The sequence below is a fragment of the Morus notabilis genome, unplaced genomic scaffold (assembly GCF_000414095.1).
Source record: "Morus notabilis unplaced genomic scaffold, ASM41409v2 Scaffold1388, whole genome shotgun sequence".
Taxonomy (NCBI): Eukaryota; Viridiplantae; Streptophyta; class Magnoliopsida; order Rosales; family Moraceae; genus Morus; species Morus notabilis.
In genome coordinates, this window is record NW_010362392.1 from 81,099 (window position 1) to 100,498 (window position 19,400).

General features: G+C 35.4%; 2 protein-coding genes across 2 annotated transcripts; one reads left to right on the plus strand and one right to left on the minus strand.

Moving 5' to 3' along the window:
* The first annotated feature begins 1 nt into the window (after position 1).
* Positions 2–6,366, plus strand: LOC21398441 (protein HLB1). Its single transcript, XM_010101891.2, has 14 exons — positions 2–466; positions 1,120–1,245; positions 1,345–1,414; positions 1,877–1,990; positions 2,199–2,282; positions 2,401–2,451; positions 2,705–2,734; positions 2,903–2,965; positions 3,090–3,155; positions 3,288–3,416; positions 3,523–3,558; positions 4,914–5,033; positions 5,224–5,409; positions 6,147–6,366. Exons 1-14 carry the CDS (start codon positions 84–86, stop codon positions 6,255–6,257), a joined length of 1,569 nt encoding a protein of 522 aa, XP_010100193.1. The 5' UTR covers positions 2–83; the 3' UTR covers positions 6,258–6,366.
* Positions 6,367–7,412: 1,046 nt separating this feature from the next.
* On the minus strand, positions 7,413–11,274 carry LOC21398442 (metal-nicotianamine transporter YSL1). The gene is made up of 8 exons (XM_010101892.2): positions 11,100–11,274; positions 10,559–10,929; positions 10,273–10,445; positions 9,575–9,672; positions 9,336–9,473; positions 8,882–9,071; positions 8,673–8,784; positions 7,413–8,545 (listed from the first exon to the last, which is right to left on the minus strand). Exons 2-8 carry the CDS (start codon positions 10,923–10,925, stop codon positions 7,623–7,625), a joined length of 2,001 nt encoding a protein of 666 aa, XP_010100194.1. The 5' UTR covers positions 10,926–10,929; positions 11,100–11,274; the 3' UTR covers positions 7,413–7,622.
* Positions 11,275–19,400: the final 8,126 nt, after the last annotated feature.

Consider the following 19,400-nt stretch of genomic DNA (forward strand, 5'->3'; position numbering starts at 1 on the left):
TCATCAGCAATACTAGTCTTACAATTGAGATCACTTCCGACTGAATCTCATCTTCTCCGCAAACCCTAGCTCTCTATCCGACAATGTCCGCGAACTCTGACGAACCAGTGCCACAGAACGGCGTCGGCGAGCCCGAGCAGAAGCCAATTGAAGAACCGCAGTCTAAACCCGAGCTTAAACCAGAGCCACAATCCGAACCGAATTCGGAGCCGCAAGCCGAGATTGAACCGCAAACGGAGCCAGAACCGGCGAGCGTCGCAGATTGCGAGCCGGACGGTCCGAAAGAAGCCTCGATCCGATCCAATGACGACGCCCGAAGCTCGCCTTCTGCCGCCGGAGAGGCTGCGTACCCCGAGCTGAGGAAAGACCAAGGAAATCGGACGTTCACGATGAGAGAGTTGCTCAATGGACTGAAAACTGACCAAGGAAGCGACGGCGCTTATGACTCTGCGCCGTCTCCTCACAGGTTCGCTTTTCGGTTTCCACTCGAATTATGATTTCCTGTTCTTTAGGTTTTTGTTTCGTGATCTTGGAATTTTGAAGTTTCGATTTTTATGACCGAAACTTTAGGTCGTAGGATCAAACAAGACAAATTTAGTAGGATTCATTGATGCTGTTACGTTTAGGATTCTGAATTTTCGAGGATGAGGTTTATTACTTTTTTCTTTACGATATAAAATGTTGTGATCTTGTAGAAATATGGGGAATTTGTGAATTTCGAGTCTCCAATACTTTGCCTCCACTGTTTTCTTTAATTTCTTGCTGGTGAGTTTAAGATGCCGATCGAAGTGTTGTATGTAGTTTCCTTTTCCAAATGGCTGTTCTCGGGCTCATTCTGTTTGAGCTAGTTTCAGATCAGGAAACAAGGTTGTAGTTTGATGAATTGGTATCAGGCTTTGGTGATTTGAGAAAACAATAAAGCTTTAGTACAATTCTAAGTGTAGTTAGTATTGAAGTTACACGAAACTCCTGCTTGCAAGCGAAATAATTGCTATTATAATTGGAGATTTAGAAAATTTTAGAAGTATAAGCTCATTTAAAAAAATAGTAATTTCCACCCTCATTTTCTCTTCCTTTATGAAAATCTATTTATTTACTTGGTCCTCTGAATTGTATCAGTCAAGAAAGCCCTCAGCAACAACAGACAGATCAGAACAATGCTGCGATGGAGTTGATTAGTAGTGTAACTGGTGTCGATGAGGATGGTCGTTCTCGCCAACGTGTTCTTACATTTGCTGCCAAGAGGTACCATCATCTTATCCCTCTTGTTGTACTTCTCATCTTCGCTAGTTACTATAAGGCTGAAAGTTTAATACTTGTCATAACGTCTATGCAAATTTGTAGGTATGCTAGTGCAATAGAGAGAAATCCAGATGATTATGATGCACTTTACAATTGGGCATTGGTTCTTCAGGTCTGCATACATTCTTTGCTTGATTTGGTAACACAAAGTAAAAAATATTAGTTTTATTTACTTATCCGTTTACTCTACTATAGGTAATGAGATAGATTTGTGGTATACTCTTGTTCATGTATGGCCACGATGTATCTGAAAATCTTTGAAGTGCGCGATAGAGAGAAGAGATATTTTCTTTGTATGTGCTGGTGAAGATTTGCTATCATTCTCTATATTGTTTCTGAAGAATGGAATATTGATTGCTTGGTAGCCAATAGAAATTGTAGAGCATATATTGACATGAATTGGGATCAGAATACATCAAATGTGCTAATATTTTCCTCCAAGAATGCACATTTTGGATATCTCACTTTTTGTGTAAAATATGATATTATTTCTGAGAAGGAGTTAACATTGCATAGTTATGTTTGTAAGTAAAGCAACCTGACTCTGTTTTCACAATCCTCAAATGGTATGCAGGAAAGTGCAGATAATGTCAGTACAGACTCTACTTCACCTTCAAAAGATGCATTGCTCGAGGAAGCTTGCAAAAAATATGATGAAGCTACCCGCCTTTGCCCAACTCTTCATGATGTACGTGCACTTGTCCCCCATTATGATCTGACACCTTAAACAACAGTTGGATTATAAATTAAATGTAATAGTTTTTGAAATGGGACACCTTAAAAAATCTGATACTTTGATTAATCATTTAAGTGATATATGTTCGTGTATAAGTTATAGGAAGTTAATAACCATCCAACTAATATTAAGGAAGTGTTTGCTGTTTGTTGCTCGGCAGGCTTTTTATAATTGGGCTATAGCAATTTCTGATCGAGCAAAAATGCGTGGCCGTACAAAGGAAGCTGAAGAATTGTGGAAGCAGGTCAGAATATATAACCTTGGTACTTTAGTCGTGCTGCACTTTTCACGTCTGTTTTTTGATGCTTTGGAGACTCCTTAAGGGAAATGTAACGCACAGATCATTTAATTTGTTTTCGCAGGCTACAAAGAACTATGAAAAGGCTGTCCAACTAAACTGGAACAGTCCCCAGGTAGGTCTGAAGAAGTAGTTATGTAAGGTTGTGGCCATATCTTGTCTGAGTATGAATTTCTTATAGAATATTAGTTTTTTTAAGAGAAAATTTTCTTCTTTCCTTAACTTTTATAATTTTGTTGTAAAATTATATGCATTTTATGTTATTGATTTTTATGAATTACTCTTGAGAAACATGAGCTAACTTATTTGCATCTTGTCTTCTTGTATACCTCAACGTTAACCCTATCTGTATCTGATATGCATTGCAGGCACTTAACAATTGGGGACTTGCTCTACAGGTATTTTGCCTTTGAATCAACCGCATTTTTCTTGTCCTTTTCTTTTGGGCAAATAAATATTCCTTGTTTCTAGGATGTAAACATGTAGGTTTTACTCTTTTTTGGAATGTATTGAGATTCTGCTTTTGGAAGTATAATTTATTATCTCATTTTAATTATAAAATTCAGGAACTTAGTGCTATTGTGCCTGTTCGGGAAAAGCAAACAATTGTAAGAACTGCAATTAGCAAGGTACAACTCTTTTGAAACATCAGGGTAATAGGATGACTGCATAGGAAAACCAGCAATTGTATTTTACGCTCTGTCTCTTGATAAATTTTTGTCATAAACATATTTCAGTTCTCTTTTATTGCAGTTCCGTGCAGCTATTCAATTGCAGTTCGATTTTCATCGCGCGATTTATAACCTGGGAACTGTTCTGGTAAGTTTGTTACTTAAAGTTTAGGATAGCTTGGTCACTGTAACTTCTACTATTTGCACTGTTCTTTTGCAGTAAATAATGAGAATCCTAAAGTTTTCATCGCTTATTCACCCATGTTGTTCTTAATTCCAGTATGGACTAGCAGAAGACACTCTAAGAACCGGGGGATCTGGCAGTCCCAAGGATGTTTCCCCTAATGAGTTGTACAGCCAATCTGCTATTTACATTGCAGCTGCTCATGCGTTGAAACCAAATTATAGCGTAAGTACATTTGCTTATTTATATTTCTTACTTCATGTCTTCGTACTTTTTATATTTACTTGGGTTCCGTTATTCTCTAAGTGTTCATCCTCTTGCTTATTTACAGGTTTACACCAGTGCCTTGCGGCTGGTGCGTTCCATGGTAATTACTCTGTCAGAACTCTTTCTGGAATCTCATCATCAAAACATTTTTTCTTGTATAAATTCTCTGGATTAAACATTTTGGGCCTATAAGATTGGCACATATATGATATGAGAATATAGCATCAATTTTGTGATTTTCGCGTGGACTCTGCAAAATCAATAAACTAGACCTTTCCAGTGTATTATGATGATGTTCCTTGTTAGTGATCCCATAGTATGGGATTAAATGGAACAGTAACTAGTCACTAATAAAAGCAGTTAACTTAAGAAAAAATAGAAGCACTCCATTCATGAATGAAAGCAAAAACAAATTAGTGAGAACAAAAATCAAGCTTCTGAGGCCAGTGAAGTTCCCCTGATTTTCAATAATCTGGACAATTAATAACCCTTAACGTGGAGAGGAAAAAAATAGAAATCTTTAGAACCTGCCCTAGAATTAGGTGAACCAGGATCTTTATGATCACTTAATAGATTAAACGATAAATTTCTTCTAAAAATAGTGCTATATGCATCAAATTGTTCACCATATTTGAATACCAATGAGCAATAATCTTAGGATTATTATAACTGGTGCCTCTTGAACTTTAGGGTCATTACCAGTTTTCCCCTCGAACTTTAAAAACTCTCACTTTACCCTATGAATTTGAATTGTTCCCACTTAGCCCCTTCTATTGGAATTTTTGTTAAAACTATGGAATTCCGAATACTAGAAGATACCAGGCTGTAATTAGGAGATATGCTAGGCTGTAATTAGGAGATCTGCTAAGCTGTAAATAGCTGTAGGATTTGGTTCTGTAGATAGTTGTTAGTTTCCTTCTCTGCAGGATTTGATAGCTGATAGCTGAAATCAAGGAATTACCAGCATGTTGGTAATCTTCCTTTTCCTATAAATGTATATCTCGGCACCATGAATAACATAGAAGAAATTTCTCTTTGTTTTTCTTAAAAAACAAATAGAAATAAAGAAAGTAATGTAGTCAAATGGTCTTTTTGTTTGAATATCTGTTGAAAGCAAATGGATAAAAACCACATGACCACTCTTAACCTCCCCCTTTTTTTATGATTTTAGCAAAAATTCTTACAAAAGGACTTAAATGGGACTAACCTGAAATTCAATGGGCAAAGTGAGAATAATACGCCCTCCTCTGTTCCCTTTTTTTTCCCCCTCCTTTTTTTAAGGAAGAAGTTTTTAGATATATATATTTTTTTCTTATTGATAGATATGGTTATCTTGAATGAAAGGAGTAACTCACTACAAAAAATATCAATTTTCAGGACTTGTATATTTTGATTCATTCTTTGTTGTGTGAAGGATTCGACATGATATAACTGACAAAACTAAATCTTTTACAGCTTCCTTTACCATATCTTAAAGTTGGGTATCTAACTGCGCCACCTGCGGGGAAACCAATTGCACCTCATAATGAGTGGAAACGATCACAATTTGTTTTGAATCATGAGGGCCTTCAACAGGTAAAGTATAGCAACATTTCCTACTGTGAGCGAATAAATTATCTGCAATACACCATTTGCTTTAGTGCAGAATCGTTTTGATTTTATTACACATTTACACTTACTTATTTGTCTTGATCTTTATTCCTTGCATAATTTCTTTTTTCTTTCGCGTAATTTCTTTTTTCTTTCTCTTCATCCACCTCACCAGATTAGTAAAGGTCAACAGAGACAGGTACCCCCAAGCCTCTCTGGTAGATCAGATGCAACGAAGATCGACAAAAGGGCCGTCAAAGTTGATGTTCTAGATATCGTTTCCGTGTCAGCATGTGCTGATCTGACCTTGCCACCTGGTGCAGGCCTCTGCATTGATACAATTCATGGAACCATCTTTTTGGTAAGAATCAGACATTCAGTCACTGCTCTAAAAGTTCATTTTCTAAGGATATTGCGTCTAGCTTTTCAAGTCTGGACTTCATTGTTCTTATATACAAAGACCTTGTCTAGCTTTGGCATATTATAATTAGTTTCCTTTAAAGTACTGCTACGTTAGAGTTGCTGCGTGGAGATTATATTCCCTAGTCTTTTCATCTCTAATTGAGCAAATCTACTTTTACTGTCTTTTTGGTTATGCATTTAGATTTCATGGAAAAAAGAAAACTTTGTTTCAAGGAATCTGAATAAGGTCGACAATCAGTGTTGATTATTTGTTTGTTTCTCATATTTGGTTAAGCTTAATAGTAGTATTATAAACTGAGCTTCCTCGTAAACAGTGATCATAGCTTTTTCTCAAGAGAGAGAGAGAGAGGGGGAAAAAAAAGAGAAGAGATAGACAAACACACGCGCATGCACATACGAATCCTACATCTTCTTTCTTTCTTTTTTCCTTTTTTTTTTTAATTTTAATACGAGTTCTCTATATATTCCTTATTCATTTGAATCCTTGAAGTGCAATTGTCCAAATTGCAGTCAATGTGGAAATTTTTTTCCCACGTTTCCAAGATTATTTGGGAGAATTGTTCTTAAATTCCTAATCTACTATGAAAATATGTCGATATTTCTTCGTATGCGAAAATAGTTTGCAGACTGATGTGACCTTATTTTAATCAAAGCATTTGCTCTCTGATCCTTCAGGTCGCTGATTCTTGGGAATCCCTTGATGGATGGCTAGACGCTATCCGTATAGTCTACACGATCTATGCTCGAAATAAGAGTGATGTTCTTGCAGGTATTATAACAGGGTGACTCAACACCCACCCCCAAATTAAATGTTTAACCAATGACATGACTTTGTTGAGTTGATGATGTACGATGTATGTATAAGATTGCTTGCTCAAATAAAATTTTTTGTATATTCTCAAATTTTGAGACTGTACTTCTCGATGAAGAATCAATTTTGTTACTTCAATTTTTCATATGGTTGCTGTTTTTCACATTTCCGTAAGATTTGGACCTGGAATTCAACGAATTGAATTTTCGATGAACCCTAGTAGCTTAATGTTCAAATCTATGAGTTGTAGGCCCATCCTCAAATTTCTAAGGACTTATTCGGTTGCATTTTTGAGTTATAGTGATTTGAGTATAGATTTTGAGTTGAATTTGAGTTATAATTTGAGTTGAAGTTGTAATTTGAGTTTGTGTTTAGATGTGCACATTTGAATTATGGTTTGAATTGAGAATCTATTTGAGTTTGTGTTTGGGTGAGTCAAAACTTGAATTTGTATTTAGATAGCATATTAATAAAAACTCGGTGATCGAAGATTTTAATAGGGTATATGAATGAGATTTTATTCGTCTCTTCATTGTGAACGCATAGAAAAAAATCATCTCAATCGGGAGTTAAAACAAAAGGTTATGGTGTTTTTAAAAATAGAAAAAATATTATTTATTAATTTAAATTTGAGTTTAAGAACTTGAGTTGAATGGGGAACTTGAATTTAGATTTTAACCTCAATATTAAGTTAAAACTCGAGTTCAAATTTAAATTCAAATTCAAATTTTATAAAAGAACATAAATTTAAATAAAATTATAATTTGAGTTTAAATTTTTGTTGAGTTTTGATCTAAAAAAACAAGCCTTAATTATTAATTATTTGTGCTGGGAGTCGGTTGGGAGAATAGATGTGGGTCCGGTTAGAATTTTGGCCTGTAAGATTTGGAAACTGACATAATCTAGCATATACTGACTTAGGAAGCCAAAAGTGGGCGATGAATATTCTAGTTGATCGGGAACAGCACTTTTTATCCCATCTCTCCTCCTTACCTCTCTATTTTGTCACTTACCTTGCATCAATTCAAGAGCACGCCATCAATTCACTAACCAAAAGTCAAGAAAAATGCCAAAATTGTAAGGAATATAATAAAGAAGAAAGCTAGCTACTACTAGCCATTCAAGCTGTAGAGAGTCACGATACATAAATCTTATTGTCATTGATATAAAAAAGGTACAACAGCTTCGCATCAGTCTGCACTTTTCCTCATTCACAAAAACATTTGCATATCTCAAAGATGTGATTCCTATTGAACCTGAAAAAGGGCTAATTTATAACTTATGAAACTTGCTATCTGACCTCTAGCGTTATATAGCCCGTGAACCAATACTTTGTTTTCCTAGGATCCTACAAATTTCATACAGATTGGGGGTTTTACTTTGGTCAAGGCAAGAACCGAAGCAGGAAGAGTCCACATCCCTTCCCCACAAATCAGCCCTGAAGCCACAGCCGGAACCATCATCTCGGCGTTCTTGGTGTTAAGCTTGTGCCATAGAAACACAATCAAAGTCCCAACACACATATCAATGGCGAAGTAAGCGCCAACCAAGAAAGGCACACCCATAACCATCGGAAGCGGCATCCATTTCCCAATCTTTTTCGGTGAAAAATCCCTCACAATGTTGACCACAACAGCAAAGGCAAAGAACCCCAAACAGAGCTGGAGACAATGGCGTGGTAGAGCTGAAAATCCCTGAACTCCAAGAATAGCCATGTTTCTGTAGATTAAGGCGTAAGGGGCTTTGAATTCCCCGTATGGGTTTCCCACGTCAAATGCCTTGTAGAACAAGAAAAAGCTTAGAGGAGCTGTGATACAGCCCAGAGCTGTGCCAATGGCTTGGCTCACAAACATTGCTCTTGGGGACGTGAAAGTTAGATGGGCAGTTTTGAAGTCCTGCATGAGAGTACAGGCCACAGAGACGACAGACTTGATCACACCGCAACCGGCAAGCCCCGCCATGACTCCGTTTTGTTTCCCACTGAGAGCCGCGAGGATGAAGAGGGCTACTTTGCCATAGTTGTAGGCCATGTTTATGTCGGTTAGACCGGCTCCGTAGGCGTTGCAGAAGGCAAGAGACGGGGCTAGCATGTAGGCCACAACTACATAGTACCATTTGAGTTGTGGGAACAGGATGGGGATCACAATTATGGAGACGACGGACAGGATTATGTATCCTACAACTCCAACCCACATGGGGATGGTTTCTCTGAGGAAGATCTCGTTTTGCTTCTCTTCAATGGGTTTCCCCTCCCTTTCAATGGCTGTAGGTTTGATAAAACAGAATCTTAGGTTAGAAGAGTGTCTTTCAATTGCTCAAAACCTAATAGTGATTGATTAATGAATTCATATTATAGATATTGAGAGTTCTAAAGGTTGCTCATATATTACCCGTGTTATTTCTGTTCTTTAATCTGTCAAGGATGTTGATGATCGTCACAGCTAATATTTTGACAAAATTGTAGAGCCCATCTCCAAGGATTAGAGCAACAGATAGAAAAGCCTGCCGAGAAATGAAGGCATATTATAAGTTAAAGTTAGAAATAGTGAGGGTTTTCTGCAGCAGAAGGAAAATAAGACTTGGATGCAAAAAGTGAGACCTTGTAACCGTAGAGGCTTTTCATGTCACTTTCCTCTAGACTTTCAGGGAACCATTGTCCTTTAAGTTGAGAAATAAGAGGCCACAATACTCCATAAGAGAGCACAGCTCCTAGAAGCAGGGACAAGTTGACTTGGTGGGAACAAATCATCCCTGCTCCCACGTAAGTTGTGTTGAAATCGAAGTAGAAACTGCGAAAATAACACAAAATTCTCATTACATAAGGGTAAACACGAAAAACAAAGAGGCCGTTTAGTAAACAGGTTCAAGTGTTTTCAATCAGCGTTCGACAAAACTTTTGAGGCTCGGTTCAAACCAATAATTTCATGTTTTGAACCAACAATTCAAACCCCATGTTTCAAACTTTCCATTTCAAGCCACAAAAGTTCACACCAAATATTGAAAGAGAGTTCATGAATTGGGTTTGTGAGAACTTTGCAAAAACTAAAACCTACCTGTTTTTCCAAGCCTGCAATCCAAATGTAGGGAACTGCGCAAACCCGCACTCTTCTTCTTTTTTACTGTAAAACCACTTGAAAAATCCCCACAAGAAACTGAAGGAGAAATAATTCAAGAAACCTCGTACTTGCTTCCTGAAGAATGTTAAGGTCAATGATCATTAGTTTAAACTAATTTGATTCTAATATGATCTTTTAAACATATATAATAAGAGCCTAGAAGTAAATTATTTTACTTAGCCATTTTATTATCTCCACGAGTGTGGAAACCGTTAATGAGAACTGCAGTTGCCAAGCCACTTGGGTAAGTCAACTTCAGGTCCACTATCATGATCTGTCCAGCAATAGTTAAAAAATAAAATAAAAAATTAATAAAAATTAATAAATAATAAATAAATAATTAAAAAAATTAAAAGAAGGTCCATAACTGTTTTGTGCTTCAATTTTCAAGGTAACTGAGGCCTCGTTCTTTTCGCTGATTCGAGTTTAGAATTTGAGTTTTGTTATAGTAAAAAGCTCTCAGAAACAGTCACATTTAACTTTTTTACTACAGTAAAAAATTCTTACACAACATCACATCTCAACTCGAATTGGCGAACCAAACGGGCCCTGAAGTTGTTCCTATCCGACTTCAAAGAAGTGAATAAAAACCTATTATTTATGTCCCAACTTTCCTTTTAAACTTTCTACCTAAACAAAAAAGTTTCCTCATTCAAACTACTAGAATTTAATAAAGAAATGGTTGCTTTCTATGCTGATTTTGGCTTTTGGGCTTCAATAAAAACAACAGGATTAAAATAACCCAAAAAGAAAAAGGGGAGACAAAATCATCATTAAATAATTGTCTGAAGTCTCCAAGGTATGCTGATGTAACGTCTTGATATCATCTTGCAGTTTTTTTAATAAAAAGGAGATCAATGGAGAATTAAAGTACCTTTCTTAGAGGAATTAAGACAAAAAGGCCGACAAAGCAAACCAAGAAAAGATAACCACTCATCCAACCAAAACCAGGTTCCTTGGTACTACTCAAAGTGTTTCCCTCAGCGTGCTTTCCTGATAACTCATATGTCTTCTTGTTTAGTCCCAATAAATATGATGCAAAACCTCCTGAAATATTCATACAGAAACTTGCTCTTTAGAACCAGAGAGAATGAAAAGGAAGAAGAAAGTTAACGAAAAGTGGATAAAAAGATAAATTTTTTTTTTGGCTACAATTTAACCTCCAACAGCTAGGCTACAGCAGGCCACAGAACAAGTTTGTATCATGGTATTCTCTTGCCGAGTGAAGGGCTTCGCCGTGTATCCAAACTTTTGAACCGCTTTATTCCATGTCCTGATGAACACATAGGCGAGGAGAGCGGCGGAGACGTTGAAATTAGGAACAACCCCGGTTGTGAGGTTCAGCTTCATGGCTATGACGCTGTAGACACTTCCAATCACAATGCTTGACAGGACTCCTCTCACTGTCAAGTACTTATTCCATGGTTGATCCTCCTCAATGACTTGGTGCTCGTCTATGTTTTCTTCCAAGTCGTCTCTCTCGTCGATCTCCTTCTTCTCTATTGCTTCACGATCTCCCATGTTCATTTCGCTGCATAACATAATTATGGAAAAAAAAATACACTAAGGTCATGTTGATTCCCACTTCCTAGGCTTAGCTTAAAACAGAAAACAGTTATTATATTTAGTCAAGTGTGAAACTATGAGATGTGAAAAGCTTAGTTAAGATGGATAAGAAATCTATGCAAGTAATAATGTCACCTTGGATGGATAGAACTTAAATCCCACTAAAGAGTTGAAGTATCTAAAGCAGTTCCTGTTTTGTTTGAGGAAATAGCAAAAAGTGACTTAATAAAATAAGGTAGTGGAAGGAAAACTTGGCAGAAAGTGCTTCATCAATTCCTATGGAACACTTATATTTATAGCAATTATTATGGCAATTGAAAAATGAAGGCTACTACTCAGTATCACAGAGGCATTGGCTTGACTTGTCTGACCCCTTATTATTGACATTTCTCTTTTATTATTACTTATTATTGAGGTGGTTATGATAATCTTTTTGTGGGATAGATATTCTCTCATTGAAAGTGGTTTAAATTCGACCATTGAAAATTTGCATCTTGTAACTTGTAACCAGGCATGTGGGGTCCGTGTGTCATCCACATTGAGTAGAAAATGATGTGTTCAAAAAGAGAAAAAAAATGAAAAATTGCTCTGTTTACTATGATAAAAGTAAGGCAGATTCTCTTCTCTCTTGGATAACAAAGAAAATGATGACCCTCCTTTGTAGTGCCTCAAATCACCTATGCAGCCTAGTTCCATCCACCGTCTAAAACCCACTTTCAAATGAAGAAGGGTATTTCTTGAGTTGGTAAAGTCTCCTTATTAGTGTATTTTATTATTACGGAATCTGATATAAATTTAACGGCTGAAAACCTAGAGTTTTTTTTTTTATGCCAACTAGAGAAATCCCAAAAAGGAAAAAAAAAATGGACACCCAGTATTTGCTCATTCACTGATCCAGATCATCATTTTATTCTTATTCCAAGAGCATTATATTGTAACAGAACTAAACAGAAGAAAACGCATCCAGTTGATATTGCTGGATTTATTTATATGCACAACTGCGTATAATATGCGTATAATATGCAGAAAAAAAAGGTCTTAATACACCTTTAATATATTGCTTTGATTAATCCAAAATGCTATTATTCATACATGTGAAACCATTTTCTGTCATTTCCTGAAGTTACATCCACATGTGATCATTACTACGTACAATTATAAAACTATAATCATCGTACTTATCTGTATGGACATACGGGATTTATGTAGTCGGTCTATGAAAAGTATATCAAGACTTTTTATATGATTAAGCCAAAGGAATAATTAGTGCCATGATTTTTACTCAAATACATAGAGAATGAAACGCAATCCCAACCAAAAGGAAGCAAACAAACATGATATTCATCAATAGCCACTAGACAGTCCATGTGGGGATGGTAAGGACCTATCATATAAAGCAATGCTCGTGAGCTTGGCACACGCAAACATAATTTGTCGCCATCTATGTCTGTTGGATTATCATGCAGTAGGATACCGCTAGGTACAGTTTTAAACCGTCAGATTTAGATTAAATTTTGTTAAATTCTATATATTTTTATATGATATGATCGTAATATGATAAGATGGTTTTAAACACCAATACGCGGGTGTGTGTTTTTTTTATATATCATTATTATTATTATTGGAACATGCATAGTGGGAAAGCATATTTTGACCCCAGCTTATAAATGCTCTGAGGGTCGGCCGAGATGAAACGGAATAATTACTGATTGCAATTTGGATTCTGGCCAAAAGCTCAAGTTTATTGCCATAAAATTCAACTACTTTAGTGGAAAATTCAAAAGCTTAATTAATTATTCATGATTCTCTATAGTGTTTTCTCTTACAAAAAATACACGTAAAACGAAAATAATTCTAGGTTTTAAGCATTTCTTAGGGTTTTTTCGGGTCTATTTTGGGTTTTTTAGAATTTTAGGGTTTTTTCATGTTAATTAGAGTTTTTAGAGTTTTTTTGGGTTTTCTAAGGTTTTTAGGGTTTATTTAGGAGTTTTTTGTATTTTTAGGGTTTTTATGATTTATTTAGGGTTTATTTAGGATTTTTTAGGGTTTTCTTAGCGTTTTTAATATTTTTTAGGGGTTTTGTACTTTTTAAGGTTTATTTAGGATTTTTTTAAGGTTTCTAAGAATTTTTTAGCCTTTTATAATTCTAAATACATAAACCAAACGTCCTCTAAGAATTTATTCTTGATTTGGTTACGTGTGCATACTTTTTTTCAATTTTGTTTTATTTTGATGCGATCTTTCTTCTAGAATTGCACACAAACTAATAGTAATAGCTCCTTAAGAATTCTATACGGGACAAAAAAAAAATGAATAGTAATGATAAAATTACGACAATGGCAATAATATTGATAGTGACAGTATTGATAATCGTGATAATATAATTATAGCACTTAACAATAGAAGAAAAGAAAGAAGCTACTTAACAAGTCTCTTACTTTTAACTGTTTATGCTATTCGTCATTTTAAATTTTAGGTTTGGAATAAATTGGCTATAGTTTGTCCTACTTTATGCTCCTTTTTACCATTTTCATAATTTTAGACTTATTCAAAGATAGATCCCAATAAATCAGAATAATTAAATTGCACTTTTAGGATGAACATAAAATAAGTGCCCCACAAAATGATCTTCCTTTTTTTCTTTTTTCTTTTTTTCTCTCTCTCTTTTTGAACATCAACTGAAAGCCAACATGGACCCCATTTATACACTGCTCTGCAGAGTGGACGAACATAAATATTTAGGACTATAATGGGCGCACAGGAAGTTTCAATTTTGCTCTTTCCATGCTCTATGGCCATTAAAAAGTTGTATATATAATATTATAATAGTATTGGACTTTGTTCGGGAGGATCTCTTTATTGATAAAGATAGTTTTTAATCGTTAATTTAGATTAAAATCATAATAGATTAAAAAATTATAGAGAATAAATAGTTTGTGATATAGATCTGTTAACTAAAAATAAAAAATTTTCAGTAATAATTTTTTCTTATTCTACTAAAAAATTCCGTATGATCCCCACTCCACTACTTAGTGATGTAAACTCTCCTAAAAGGAAGATGCAAAACTAGAGGTAATCATAGATCAAGAGCAACATTTTTCTGGCCTGTGGGTTCTCCATTTTATGCATAAATCTCAATACTGTTTTAGTCAACTTTTTGTGTGACTCTTGTAGTTTGTCCTCTATTAGAAACAGATCCTATTGTCAACGATACTACGATAGTACTAATTATATGAGGTCACTTTTGAAGATATTGCGCCCACTAAAGAGTCTTCCACTAAACTTACACATTCAACCTTCCGTCGCTTTTCATGAATCTTTGCTGGGCTCCTGCGGATAGATTTGCCCACTTTTAAACGAAACTATAATTAATATGGACAATTCTAAAATTTATCTCACTTTTTCACTTTCTTTTATTACGTATATCAAGTTTAGATCTCAAATATTAAATAAAACGAAAAAATAATCTCATCCATTGGATTTTTTTTTATTATTATTCGTTAAGTGTGTTGTTAATTAGAAAAGAAAATATCTTTAGAGAGACGTGTTTGACTAGCAAAGGACTTAATCATCTTCATTAATTGTAGAAACATTACAATTTATAATTTGATAAACAACAACTAACTAAAGTCATAGCCTTTAACGTGCCATGGTTACAAACGTGCATGACAGAAAAATCAACAACTTCCTAAAAACTAGGTAGACTACTTTGAATCATTCAAATGTAAAACAAAGTTTGACAACGTGGCTGAACCACTTCTGCATCGTGGCAGCACTCTAAAACACATGTCTAACACTCCTCCTTGTTTAGATGCTACACATTCCAAGTGTCATTCTCAGGAACTTGAACTTGCTAGCTGGTAAGGGTTTAGTAAAAACGTCAGCTATTTGCTCTTTTGTTTTGCAATAAATAAGAGTTACAACACCATCCTTCTGCACTTCCCTCAAGAAAAACAGCTTGATGTTGAAATGTTTAGTTTTCCCGTGAAAAACTGGATTATGAGAAATAGCTATTGCAGCTTGATTATCAACAAAGATCTTAGTGTCTTCTTTCTGCTCAAGATGAAGATCACTCAATATCTTCCTCAGCCACAAAGCTTGATTTACAGCAGCAGTTGCGGCAACAAACTCTGCTTCAGCAGTAGATTGAGCTATTGTTTCTTGTTTTTTTTAACTCCATGAAAAAACTCCTGATCCAAAACTAAAGCAGTACCCTGAGGTACTTTTCATGTCATCAATAGATCCTGCCCAATCACTATCAAAGAAACCAAACAACTTGAACTCCTTGCTTTTCTTGAACTTGATGCCAAAGTTGATTGTGCCTTTGATGTATCTAACCACCCTCTTAGCAGCCTTCAAGTGTATTTCACTTGCACAGTGCATGAACCGTGATAAAATACTCACAGCAATCAAGATGTCAGGTCTAGTTGCTGTAAGATACTGTTGGGAATAGTGTACTAGAAGCATGAGATGTAATAGGATATTTATTATTTAATTAATAAAAGAGTTTATTCATCATTTTATGTGCATATATTTATGAATATTTTATGAATATCAAATGAAAATTTCGTGATTGTTTATGTAACCTTAAACATAGTATATAAGTGTTATATACGAGAGGATAGTGTTTAAGGATAATAATAAAAAACATTGTTCATGATGAATTTAATTAAAGTTCAGAATCTTTAATTAAAACATTATTAATACATGTCATTCCCATTTAGAATGGAACGGTGTTATCCGCACTGTTAATATGGCGAGATATTGAATGAGTGTATTTCGCATAATAAGATTATGTGGAACAAGGACACAGACACAATATGAATTTCTAATAATTTCTGTTAAGCATAGAAATTCTAATTGAGTCTACCGATGATCATATATAGGATGATCTTAATCCTGAGTTCTTAACAAACTCCTATTTATGGATTTATGTCTTTGATTTACTCAGCACGGATTCCGAGACCTTGAATCCTATTCCTTGTATTTTGGAGACATAATGAAATAGGTAGCTGGGAATGTTATTATACGAGATGGAATCCATTCCTTCTTGAGAAAGAAGTAGATAAATAATTCTCTTGAGTGTTGATTCGGTACTTGGATTAGTAAGAGCGCTCTGGTTCATGAATGTGTTTTATGAATCACTATCCATTAGAGAATCAATAGTACTCAAGGATGCAGATATAATTAGAGAGGTTAACGGATTCTACCTGACTCTAATTATGAATTATTTATGGAGGATTAATCTATATGTAATGACTACCAGAGATAAAGGACAAAATGGGAATTTTAGAATTACGGAATTCTAAAATTAAATACTCAAAAAATAATTAATTGAGAATTAATTATTATTTAAATAATGTGATTATTTAAATTTGAATTTGAATTGTGAACATAATTTAAATTTATCCTTTTGAACTTATTTGATAAGTTGTTCAATTTAGAATTCAAATTAATTTAAGTTTGACTTAAATTCGAATTTGAATTTGAATTAAAATTGGACTACAGGATAAATGATGATTTTTCTTTCTTCCCTATCTGCTATTGGCGCCACACACAGGAAAAAACCCTAATAGTGTGGCCGGCCACCTTATGGATAAGGGGAAGGGATTTTTTGTTCCAAAATTCAAATTTGTGATAGGAATTTGATTCTGTTTTGAAGTTTGACTTCTACTCTTTAAAATAATTTTCAGCACTAAGAGTTAGGTGTGGCTGAAATTCTCATTGAAGATAGAGAGGACAACTTTTTCCCCCAAAAATTCCACATCGTGCATGCGTTGGTATTTGTGGAAATTCGAGTGTTTAAGAAACCTGTTTTGTCTCACGTGTGCCCACACACACGTCTACGTGGAATCAAGGAATTGACGTGGAAGACTCTAGTATTCTAAACACAAAACTTGGAGCAAGGACTGTTCGTGGTCAAAGAACTCAAGTTATCATCCGAGTCGGCTTCCAAGTATTTTTCCGGATTGAGTTCTTGATATATAAATTAATGCGATTAATTTATTCGTGCATAAATTAATATAATCTATAGAGTATCTCAAAAGTTTTTTTAAAATTTTTGTTATACACGATCCGCCTCTCCCCACGCTTCCGCGGCCGAATTCGATTCGGCAACCAACAGATACATCATACACCCAATCAAACTTCTAAAGTGTGCCTCATCCACTTTTTCAGTTCCATCTTCCTTGCTCAACTTTTCCTTTTGATTCATAGGAGTGCTCATTGACTTGCAATCTTCCATGTGAAACTTCTTGAGAATTTCCTTTGCATACTTCTTTTGACAAATGAAAACTTCATCTTGACTTTGCTTGATCTCCATTCCGAGAAAATAAGTCATCAATCCAAGATCAGTCATCTCAAATACTTTCATCATTTCCAGCTTAAATTCATCAATCAAAGCTGCATTATTTCCAGTCACCAAAAGATCATCAACATAAAGAGAAATAACAAGAATATCAACCTCACAGTGCTTGATGTAAAGAGTGGACTCAGATAGGCTTTTTACAAAGCCTAAACTTAGCAGATGATCATCAATTCTACTGTACCAGGCTCTTGAAGCTTGCTTCAATCCATAGAGAGCCTTCTTGAGGAGATAAACTTTGTCTTCTTCTCCTTTCTTCACAAAGCCTTCGGGTTGCTCAACATAGATTTCTTCTTGCAAGAAACCATTTAGAAATGCTGATTTAACATCCAACTGGTACACTTCCCAGCCCTTTTGTGCTGCAACAGCAAGTAGCAGCCTAATGGTGTCTAGCCTGGCCACTGGTGCAAATGTGTATGAGTAGTCCACTCTAAAAATCTGAGCGTAACCTTTAACCACAAGCCTCGCCTTTTGCTTGTTGATGGAGCCATCAGCATTGAGCTTGGTTCTAAACACCCATTTGACCCCAATGACTTTTCTATCTTGAGGTCTGTCAACAAGCTGCCATGTCTTGTTTTTCTCGATCATGTACAGCTCCTCCTTCATTGCAACCATCCAGTTTTGATCAAGTTTTGCTTCTTCAAAACCTGCAAGCTCACAAACTGCAATGTTGCATCTCTGATAAACATCATAAAGCAATCTAGTGCCTCTGACTGGAATGTCATCCACCATGTCATTCTGCCAGTCTCCCATGCTATGTTCTGCTATGTCCGAAACATGAAGCTTGAGTATTGGATTCATCTTCTTTGCATCATCCCAGTTCCACTCTTCATCTTCCATAAAGTGCACATCCCTGCTTATAACAATTTTTTCAGTTTGTGGCTGAAAAACTTTATAGGCTTTTGAAACCGAGCTATAACCAATGAAGATGCCTGGAAGTGCTCTTTTATCTAGTTTATCTCTCTTGATCTGTGGAACATGAGTGAAGCACAAACATCCAAATATTTTAAGGAAATTCAGAGATGGTTTATAACTATATCATGCCTCAAAGGGTGTTTGATCCCTCAGTGCTCTTGTGAAAAGCCTGTTTTGCAAAAAAACAGCAGTGTTTGCTGCTTCGGCCCAAAACTGCTTTGGTAGGTTCTTCTCATGTAGCATACATCGTGTCATCTCTAATATGAACCTGTTCCGTCTCTCAATTCTAAAATTTATCTCACTTTTTCACTTTCTTTTATTACGTATATCAAGTTTAGATCTCAAATATTAAATAAAATGAAAAAATAATCTCATCCATTGGATTTTTTTATTATTATTTGTTAAGTGTGTTGTTAATTAGAAAAGAAAATATCTTTAGAGAGACGTGTTTAACTAACAAAGGACTTAATCATCTTCATTAATTGCAGAAACATTACAATTTATAATTTGATAAACAACAACTAACTAAAGTCATGGCCTTTAACGTGCCACGGTTACAAACGTGCATGACAGAAAAATCAGCAACTTCCTAAAAACTAGGTAGACTACTTTGAATCATTCAAATGTAAAACAAACTTTGACAATGTGGTTGAACCACTTATGCATCGTGGCAGCACTCTAAAACACATGTCTAACACTCCTCCTTGTTTAGATGATGCACATTCCAAGTGTCATTCTCAGGAACTCGAACTTGCTAGCTGGTAAAGGTTTAGTAAAAACATAAGCTATTTGCTCTTCTGTTTTGCAATAAACAAGAGTTACAACACCATTCTTCTGCACTTCCCTCAAGAAAAACAGCTTGATGTTGAAATGTTTAGTTTTCCCGTGAAAAATTGGATTATGAGAAATAGCTATTGCAACTTGATTATCAACAAATATCTTAGTGTCTTCTTTCTGCTCAAGATGAAGATCACTCAATATCTTCCTCAGCCACAAAGCTTGATTTACAGTAGCAGTTGCGGCAACAAACTCTGCTTCAGCAGTAGATTGAGCTATTGTTTCTTGTTTTTTCGAACTCCATGAAAAAACTCCTGATCCAAAACTAAAGCAGTACCCTGAGGTACTTTTCATGTCATCAATAGATCCTGCCCAGTCAC